At 42.7% G+C, this 10,702-nt stretch overlaps 1 protein-coding gene across 2 annotated transcripts; it reads right to left on the bottom strand.

Annotated features, from left to right (window-relative positions):
- Positions 1-694: 694 nt before the first annotated feature.
- On the bottom strand, positions 695-8,638 carry adamtsl7 (ADAMTS-like 7). Of its 2 annotated transcripts, none has more exons than XM_065958891.1 (12): positions 8,460-8,638; positions 7,513-7,642; positions 7,216-7,391; positions 6,992-7,100; positions 5,968-6,129; positions 5,387-5,516; positions 3,900-4,122; positions 3,572-3,745; positions 3,274-3,447; positions 2,928-3,107; positions 1,719-1,863; positions 695-1,216 (listed from the first exon to the last, which is right to left on the bottom strand). In XM_065958891.1, the coding sequence occupies exons 1-12, from the start codon at positions 8,595-8,597 to the stop codon at positions 1,062-1,064; spliced, it is 1,896 nt and encodes a 631-aa protein (XP_065814963.1). In that variant the 5' UTR covers positions 8,598-8,638; the 3' UTR covers positions 695-1,061. The 2 variants fall into 2 exon arrangements, with proteins under 2 accessions (XP_065814963.1, XP_020497539.1); XM_020641883.3 differs by having other exon boundaries at positions 5,968-6,156; positions 8,460-8,637.
- Positions 8,639-10,702: the final 2,064 nt, after the last annotated feature.

The raw sequence follows: 10,702 nt of genomic DNA, 5'->3' as shown, positions 1-10,702 counted from the left end.
CACCTGTGTTGGTGTAAAGAGGCTTTAAGAGGTGGGGGGGGAGAGGAGGGGGTAATTTTCTGCAAAAATTGAAGTATACTTTGTACTTCTTGCTTGAAAACCAACAAACGGAGAAGGGCTAGCTGTTTTTCACCTACTACCAGTCCTTACCAAGGTAAGCTTTCCAGTTGCTTTTCCTCCCATATATTACTTTTGCAGTCATCATACACTGTGAAATGTAGACTTGGTGATGTCACTAGTTGGTTTCTGAAGAAGTACTGTGAAGCCAAATGATGGAGGTGTCATATTGTAAAGGCTATGAGAACCTTACTTTTCGCTAAATATAGAAACAAAGGTGGAGCTGAGACAGACCTCGAAACTCCTTGCAAACTTCTACAATCTGCTCGCCTATCAGTCAACACAGCCATAAAATATATTCACACCCTCGGCATTGTGTACAGCACCAGGAGAAATGAGCCATTGATAAGAAGCCTGAACCAGGCTTTAAATATATATGTTAATATCTGTTAACGTCTTTAAATCAGGCTTCCAGGGCATTTGGAGCCTCAAGTGGACACTCAAGGAACTGCAGTTTTTTGCACTTCCCCATTGGCTTCATCTCCCAACCAAACACTGGAGGTTGCTGCTTGGTTGTTAGAACTGATTAAGCTTTTTGATTACATTAAAAACGCTGTGACCTTAAAATGTAGGACATTTTAAATTAACATCCAACAGTTTAATTGTTCGGCAATATTTTAATATCTTGAACAACGGCTGAAGTAATATAGACTTTATTAAGAATAAATACACAAATACATCAGGAAAAGCAACTTGTTCAGTTTGAAGTTACACTGAAATTTAAACATAAAGACATTTGAATGACATGGAGTGATCAAAAGAAGAAAGTTGTTTATTACTCCACTTTGGTGTCCGATGAAATACAATCTCACTTTTGTGGTGGTGTGTGTGGGTAGTTTTAAGAAGTCTGAATATTCAACCATGGGTTACTAATTGTCATTTTCACAGTGCTGTTTTTATACTGAAGTGTGACATTTGGTTTATTGAACCTATCTGTAGTTCCATCACCTGTGGATGTAGTTCTCTTGAAACAATTTGGGGTATGATTTCTGGGCGCTGGAGCAGGAGTCACAGCAGACACTCCTGTAGTATGGATAAATGCAGAGTCTGGCTTGAACCACCACCACGCAGTTATGATACTGGTCACTGCAGGACGGATCTGAGAAGAGAAAACAAGTATATGAATGAGTAATTCAGAAAAAAATGGACGCATGTCTCCTCTAATGGTCCGCCTCTTCCACAAACCAAAGCACAAATAGAACTTAATGTTAAAGTGACAACGATCTCTAAGGTTCAATGACTCTCATGTTAGTACCTCAACTGTGCTCATCCTCATTTGTCAACAAAGCTGTCAATCATGGTGTTACACGCTCTTCTTTTTTAACATTAAATAAAACTAAACTTCTCAGGAAAGTGAACACTTGACATACATCAGCATGATATGAACTTACTGTAATGACAGAAACCATGTTTGAGAGAAATGTATTTGACGTGTTTTATTCTTATATTTTTAAGTTCGACGCATGATTTATCTGAAAAGGAGGCGGGGTTTATGACCTATACTGCAGCCAGGCAGCAGGCGGAGCTCTAAATCTTTTGGCTTCATTTCTCAAGAGCTCCTGTGCTGTCCATTCTGGTTACAGTCTGCGGTACAGACTTACCTATTTCAGCTTTACAAGGTTGTTTGTTGCATTCTTCTCGGCTCTCTGGCGTCAAACTTGGGTCACACTGCTCGCTGGGAGCAATGTTGTCGGTGAGACACCGCACCTCACGCACTCGGTAGCCACCGTTGCAGGAGCGTGAACACTGAGGTGACAAAGAGAGAGAGAGCAGGAGCAGAGCAGAGAGTTACACATTTATGATCCTTCCCCTGAAATACCTAATTTCACATAATCTTTAAATAATGAAAAATCTGCCCAAGTTTAATTATATATAGCACATTTCAGCAACAAGACAAGACAAAGCCCATGCATATTGTGTTAGCTTTATGTGGTAAGATATCCAACCGACATGGACACAGTAAATTAAAGGGAAATAAAGTTTCTTGAGTTCAAAGCACTTATACTTAATGGAAAATATTTTCATTCTCCCCCTGGCAAATTGTCTCTCCAGAAACAGCGGGTGGGTTCTTTTTGTAATTCCTAAACATGTTACTGCTTTGTTCTTATTAAAGAGAAGAAAATTCTTTGCAACAAAAACATTGTTAATGAAAAATGTTGAGATGATGATGCAGTGCTTTTTCCGGTTCATTTCATACATCATGATTTAACACAAAAACCTCTTTCTTGACAGACTGTATCACAGCGTATTCGTCAGCACACAGAGTTTGCCCTGATGTGATTGGGGTAGATGACATGGCAGCAGAGTAGCTTCTATGATTTCCAATGACTTGATGATTTAAAGTTCACTTTTAACCAGTTAGCTTTAATGTCAGTCATCATGACAACTGACCCCTGTTTGTGCGGTTCACTTAAAAACTTCAGAAAAAAGCTTAGAGTCTGACCTTGAGTTGATACTGTTTTGTCAAATAAATTTAATCTAAAGAGCCAAAGAAATGTTGCAGGGATTTCAAATTCAAAAGTATATTACATTAGCATCAAAATGAAAATGAGCATTTAAAATATTTTGATTGACGTTATTGATATAAAGAATGAATTGAATAGGTCCCAGTACCAACCCCTGAGGCACACCTTTGATAACTGTGCGAGAGAAAATGCTATGTAGAAGCAGAAATATAAAATGTAGGACTGAATCAGGACGGAGGAAGAGATTACAAAGAATAATGTGACGATACCTGGGCTAGTGATGACCTAACTATATGTGGTGAGTATATTCATTAAAGGTTGAAAGAGAGACTCTTTGACACTTACTGTACTCCAGTCTGTGACATACCACTGGATCCCACATGGTTTCAGTCTGCAGGGCTGAGCTGTGATTGGCTGAGAGACACCGGAACATTTTGAGTTGTCCATAACCTCCATGACACTGTTGTTGTTGAAAATACAGACCACGCTCCGGGTCTGTGTGCCATTCCCGCACTCTGATGAACACTGCACACACACACATGGTTAACGTGGTGAGTCTATAAGGTGTGAAACTGTTTATAGAAGTGGTTCTCAAACTGTGGGATGGGACCCCCTGGGACATGAAAGGGGTGCACGGGTGGCCTGACCCCTTGAAATCAGAAATTCATACATGTTTTTGCTTGTAAATTACCTGACCCCAGGGTCCTGTGTACCACTCAAAGCGGTTCTGGCAGGGCCCTGAGTCACATGATGTCACTTCTGGAGGGCGTTCCCCTTCACAGCTGCCCAATGGGAGATCAGTCACGTGATCTGTCAGGCACACTGTTGCCCGGGTTCGATTGCCTCCACCACAGTCTGCTGAGCACTGTGAAATATCACATACACACAAATAAAATCTTGATCTGTGCTGTGTCAAGATTTCATACATAATTTCATATCCTCCCTCTCCATCCACACACACACACACACACACACAGTTTTTGCGTTACCCGCTGGCTCCAGAGAGAGGTGAACCAGCTGCGTGCACAGGCTCCCATGTCACAGTTCTGTAGTGTGTCTGGTCTCAGGTTCATGTTACACTCTGTGTCGTCCTCCACATCACCCTGGTTGCTCATACACACCACCTCCCTGCTGCGCTGGCCCACCCCACAGGGCACCGAACACTGGGCGACAGAAGTTTGGAGAGAAGGGTGAAGTAATAAAAATACCAGGCAGTGGAGAAAAGCAGGGACAGTTGCAGATTTAATCCTGTTCTTCACAACATTTCAGGGGTAAATGTCCTTTTGTATATGAATATGTGTGTGTGTGTGTTCTCACTGGGCTCCACTCAGACCGGATCTCCCACTGGCTACAGATCTTCAGCTGACATGTTGACTTGGTCACCGGCATATCAGACAGTCCGCACAGCTTCGGTGCCACGGTCACTGAGGTCTCTGTCCCGTTGGCGTGGATGTGAGTGACCTGGCGGCAGATGACCTGGCGCTGCTGAGTGCCAGGGCCACAACTCCTGCTGCACTCTGACCACTCCCCCACGTCCCAGCTGTCAGGCAATCACAGAACAAGGAAATGGTTAGATGTAGTCATAGATTGGCGTGGTCTCAGTGACGTCACCCGTTGGTTTCTGAGGAGTCCCATATGAAGTCCATTGATGGCAGTAGCTTGTTGGAAATGCTTTCTCGACCTAACCTTCTATGAATTAGTAAATGACAAAGGCGCTTTTTACGCAATTTAATATGGGATCTATTGAGGATTCCTTGGCTTTTGCAGCCAGCCTCAAGAGGACACTTAGGGAACTGCAGTTTTTGGCTTTTATTCTCAACACTGGAGGTTGCTGCTTAGGTATGGCAGGAGAAGCTTTGGTTACAGACAATTAGCTTGGCAACGGCCATCCTCAAACAGATCTTTTCCCAGTGCAATGTCTCCAATTTAACCACAACTATTACCCCCCATTAGCCATCGCAAATCAACAGCAGCGCCATTACACAGGTCCACTGTCAATACACTTTGGACTTCCACATGTGTCCAAATATTGGTGTTCCCCTGTGTGGTTTCACATTGCATTACAGCATGAGAGGCAAAGTGCTAGACAAACAGCTGGAGCTTCACATACACACACACACTCAGGCATGCACTTTCACACACCCCCAGCGTTGATGTTCTGCCCTGCCAGCTCCAATGTTACTCATCATCCACCGTCTCCCATTCCATTGCCCTTCTGTTACTACCTCTGATGGTGGATTGGGGCGGAGGGATTTTGCACCGGCCCTCCGCCTCCATGCGTTATACATTAGTAATTTAGTAATAGTAATTTATTTATTATTTCTTTAACGACACAAACGCAAAAAGGAAAACTCCACTGCAAAATGTAATGTTTGTCTTTGTTTTTTCTGTTACTCCTGAAGTAATAGTTTTGAAATCTCTGCCGCTGAGCTCCCAATAGAAACATATTGCTGACTGACAGCTGTCATAGATCACTGACATCGTGGGCCACAACCAAACATACAGTGAATGCACTTCATTACCCCATAGATCTTGGCCGCTTTAATATCTAATAATATTTACCACAAAACATAAAAAACCCAAAACCACAGCAAAGTGGCTCAGTGTGATTGACTCTGACTGATTTATGGCTGGAATGTGTGAGAGAGATGAAGGTTCCCCCCCCCGAGAGTCTCAACAACATGTGGAACTGATGTAATGTGTGAGTCTCACTCTGTGTATTTACTGGTGTTTGGGACATCAGGTGTGTACATGTGTGTGTGTGTGTGTGTGTGTGTGTGTGTGTGTGTGTGTGTGTTACTCACTATGCGGGACATGACTGCGTGTTGCATTCTTCTTCCCGGTGTGTCGGTTGAAGGGCGGGGTCACAGAGGTCAGCAGGAACAGTCACCTGGGAGTCTTTCTCAACACACTCCCACAGTACCTGGCGCCTGCCTGACAAGTGTGCAAAACACACACGAACATATCGATAGATAGAAGGATGATGAAGCAAGTGAAGTTCAATCTGTATGGTACAAAAACTATGAAAAAATACACACATATTTGACATTAAATAAAATAGTTTTCATGATGTTGTAGCCGAGACACTTGGTCTCTGGTTCTGGTTTACTGTGGATTACAGCTAAAAGCTTTACAACGACCTTTAGGTGGACACTTGGCCAGGACCAGGACATCTCCTATGCAGCTTTCAGTGACACTCGTGTGCCAAACAAAGATCACACAATCTAAAATATGCACTTTTTTATGGTCTCAGGCTTTTATACTTTACACATTCTTGGGTCTTTTTGCAAAAGAATTCAAGCTAAAGTAAAGTAATCTTCATTCAGCAACATGTTAACATCAAGAGACCACAGACATTTGCTTAAAATCTAACGTGTGTCCTCACCAGTGCCACAAGTGGTGCTGCACTCAGCATGTCCACTCTTTGCCCAGGTGTAGCTGGGCCGAGGGCCGGGTGATACATTAGGTTCAGAGGGTACGTGGTTGGGCTGGGGTCCCTCTTTAATGATGTCATTGTTGGTGACCTCATCTTGGTCGACCTTCTCACCTGAGTGGGATGGAGCTACCGTGTGAACTGCAAGAAAGTTGATTGAGTGGAGCCCAAATTTGACATGCGATTAAAGAGTGTGTTCATTCTAAATATTGGTTAGATAAAAGGTTAATGAAGATGAGAGATTTTCTACATTAGTACTGGAAGACAACGTTTCAACACTATAACAGCCTCTGAGCCTCCCACCCTGAGGGGAAATGGTCAAAATGTGACAACTTCCCAGCATTGCTCCATCCAACTTAAACCCGAGTAGGGGTCTGAGTACAAAGTTTACCTGTGAGGATGTTCAGGGCCCTCGAGAATATTTGTTTTTTTGTGGAGATGCTCAGGAGATATTTTGTAATTGTACGATCATTTTTCAGCATCAACAGAAATAATAGCAATGTCTCTAAGCTCCTTAATAATGGCTTAAATATTAGGTCATGAAATCGAATCCGCCCCAAGTGACTGGTTATTGTCGAAGTGTGAGGTAAAGATATTTTTTGCAATAGAAAGATTGGCTGCCTTCCTGTATCGAGTGTCTTCAAAAATCCTAATCAAATCTTTAAAAGAAACGTTGTGGAAAATGATACCATTTGGCGTTACCAGGACACTGCAGTGAAATCTGAACTGAACATACACACACACACACACACACACACACACACACACACACACACACACACACGCACACACACACACACACACACACACACACACATACTGAACAAGCAGTAACAAACAAAACATCTGTTATGTGTTATGCTCCCTGATGGTTAACCAGAATACTGAGCCTAAGAAAATGGCACTGTGGTCATTTGGGGTCACTTTAATAAAGCTCTAATTGTGCGTTCATGCGTGATAGTGTGTTTTCACTCACCCAGGGGCAGAATATCAGGAGGTGTGACCGGCTCAGAAGTCGGGTGTGTGTTTTTCAATGGCACACTGTATTCATAGAATACACTGGGACCTGGTTGCTGATAGATCAACTGTTGAATTAGAGAGAGAGAGAGAGAGAGATAGAGAGAGGGAGGAGGGCTGTGCTGTATATGACCCCATGCTGTATGGTATAGTAATCATTTTTGTGTGCAATGTGCATCTCACATAAACATGTATGTCTTCAGTGAGTGGTCCGGGTGCCGTGATGGACTCGCCGTTGCGAGAGCGGATTTCATTGGGTCGTTGGTAAGTCAGCTGCGTTCCCACAGCAGTGAAGATCCCCGGCCTGTCGATCACCCAGTTTCCATTGATGATGGAGACGCCAGAGTGTGTCCGCAGAGCTGAAGGGAAACCAAATATTCATCCAGAATGTTTGTTAGAAAATGTAATCAATGTATGTGTGTGTGTGTGTGTGTGTGTGTGTGTGTGTGTGTGTGTGTGTGTGTGTGTGTGAGTATGTACCCAGGTAGTTTCTGCTCTTTACAGTCTCCTGTATGCTGATGTTGCGTGCTCCTGCAGGAATCTCTCCAATCTTATGGTAGCCAACACGGAGGAAAATGCGAGAGAAATTCCCCTTCACCAGCTCAAACCCCTGCCAACACACACACACACACACACACACACACACACACACACACACACACACACACACACACATTCAGAGTCACTTAATTTAATAAACACAAAGCCAAAGGTACGAACACTGCACAAGCCTATACAGTATGTGCACTCCTACATACACAATCTTTACACCCTGGTGCCACCATCACATGCGTACTGTATATATTGGAACATCATAATCCTCATTTCCACTGTTTCACATTAGTGCTCCGTTTCTCTTATTATTTTCACTCATACATCCTCCTCTCTAACTCTCCCCTTCCTTCTTGCATGAAATCCCACAGCTCCCTCAATTCAGTCCAACAGTTGGTTTGAGTTGGGGAACTTTTCCGCTCTACTTTTCTACTCTCAGCACACATCTTCATTTTGCCAGTTTTGCCTCTTCTGTTCTTTTCATGCCCTGTATTTTTTAACAGTCTCTAAGCCTTTTTACTTCTCTTTTGATGCTGAACTCAAAAATCTGAAAAACAAAAAAAAACTTGATGTGTGTGTGATCAATCTGCCTCTGACAGAAGATACATAATTCAAAACTGTTCATTTTTTGCCCAGTAACACCGACCAGATCTTGGTGTTGGATCTTAGGGTGCATGAGAAAAAGTAAGGAAGTACTTTCAGAATTTACAAGATGAGACTGTACCTCAGAGAAAAAAATATATTTTTGGCTTTTATATCACTAACGCTACTCTCAATGAAGCTTGCCAAAACCACTAAATTACTTCTTGAAACTTGCATCTATGTAGCAATTCCTTTGATTTTGTATGTTTTCCATGACCACATGGTTCTCTTACCTCCAACGGGGGCGGACTGGCATTTGTGTCCAAGCGGAGAGCACCTGAGGGCGGGTAGAGAAGACAGATGAAGTAGTGGAGGAGAGCCAGCGCCCGAAAGTGCCGCAGGGAGCCGAGCTGCTGCCACAATCCAGCCATGGAGAGACTGAAGTAGGAGGACACTCTTACACACACACACATACACACACACGCACACACACACGTTACATGGGGGAGTGTGTGTTTGTGAGGTGGGGTTGGCTTTAGGGCTGGGAGGGATAAGAAACAAAGTTTGGGAAAAATATTGAGAGAAAGTGTTTAGAAATTGTAGAGGCAGATTTCTTAAAGTTGTTTCCAGTCGAGGTCACTTGTATTTTGCACCTCAGTATGAATGTTGTGACAGCTCATGAAGTGTGTTTATGGCCAGAGAACAAGCCCTTGAAGTGAATGCTGAAATCTAATCCAAAAGAAATAACTCTCCCTCTGAAGCTTTGGACACACATCACTCTTGATTTCACTCTGAATTCTCCGCCCTTTTCTTGTTTTCACTTTATAGAGCTTGTCTTGTTCTAAATGATTCCTTTTTATTTTTTTATTTTGCGGATGATATGGGGGGGGGGGGGGGGGGGGGGGATTAAGGATGAAAATCAAAAAATTAAAAAATACCACAGTATTAATGGCCTGGATTCAGGCTAATAGAAAAAGTATGTAAAAATATTTCCACAGCTTATCACTTCCTCCTTGTCTCTGACTATGAAGAATACAATCCATGTAAAATGGAGAGGATGTCAGTGGTGATTCAATATTCTTTCATCAATGATTCGCACCCAAAGGATGCCGATTTTACCATGACTCAGATTAACACCAAACTGTGTCGGGAAACAATCAAATCCACAAGTAAATCCACTTGTCAGGGATCAAACCCCCACAGTGACATACTCCCCAGGTCCTCATCTGAAGAGGTTATCGTAATATTTGATTGGATATAACAGATTTTGGGGGCGTTCAAACACACATGGGGGTAATATATTCCTCTAGCTGAATGTTTCAGCTCTGGGAAGTGGACCCCCTTAATGCACAATGTAGTGTAGTCTGCTTGACTCTTTAGCCTTCCCCTGCTAAATGTTAGGAAGTGAGGAGAAGTGGGAGTTATAAATATCACAATGTACTCTGAATGTCTGAGAGGAAACATTAAGACACACTCTGCAGAGCTGACTTTTTTTGTTACCTGTTTTGTGCTTACAGAAACCAAAACATTTCAGATTCTTTCCCCTTGTTGATCGACACTACAGCTGTTTGAATCATGGGTGTGAAATGACCAGAGCTGAGAGTTGTCCAACTTATTTAAGTACCTTAGTTTCTTTGTGATTGTGTGAGTGTGTGTGTGTGTGTGTGTGTGTGTGTGTGTTTGTGTGTGTGTGTGTGTGTGTGTGTGTGTGTGTGTGTGTGTGTGTGTGATTGTGTGGGTGCATACTGTATGTTTTGTCTGGAGAGCTACAAAGATATATGAGACACATATGTGTGAATAAAGCAATACAAGGTTATGCAGTGTCCTTAGTTCAGGGTGAAATGATGGGAACTGTGAAAGAAGCAAAAAAGAGAAAGAAGCGTCTCTTAAGGACATCGTAAGACAATATCAGAGGGACGATTTCAATATCAGTTTCTCTGTTATGCCTCCTTTTGCATCTGTTGGTCTGTCTCAAAACACACTGGGGAACACTAAACCATAAAACACAAACCATAATAATGCATACACCTACATGTTGTACATCTGAATACACAAAACATACAAGCTTGTGCATTTTTTTTATATCCCCGTCTTTGTAACACAGCCAGATTTTAGACGCCAGTCCCCTGCAGAGAAAAGTCGCTGAGCTATGACACTGAGGCATTCTGGGTGCCTCCAAAGGTCTGTCAGGGAAAACCGGGAATTCTATCCAAGACAGAAACTGTTACGTCTAAAACGTCTGTTTTCCACTGTGACAGCTTAATAGCTGTCATTTCTGATTACATACACACGCACAGAAGCTCTCTTACAAACAGTTTTGCTTAAAGAGTGACGAGAGCAAGCACACAGCCATACATTCATGCAATACAGGGACAAGCCATGTCTTGTGCAAACCATTGACTGTATATTAAGATGGACAGACCAACAGCCACTTGAGAGTGAAGCCTAAATATTTAGCATTCTCCCTGTTGACTGGTTGCAGTAAAGGTAATAAACCCTGCCTCCTAGTTAACAGATTGGACATGAGTCAGAGTAT

Source organism: Labrus bergylta, chromosome 1 (genome assembly GCF_963930695.1).
Source record: "Labrus bergylta chromosome 1, fLabBer1.1, whole genome shotgun sequence".
Classification (NCBI taxonomy): domain Eukaryota; kingdom Metazoa; phylum Chordata; class Actinopteri; order Labriformes; family Labridae; genus Labrus; species Labrus bergylta.
This window is presented reverse-complemented; position numbering and strand designations above follow the sequence as displayed.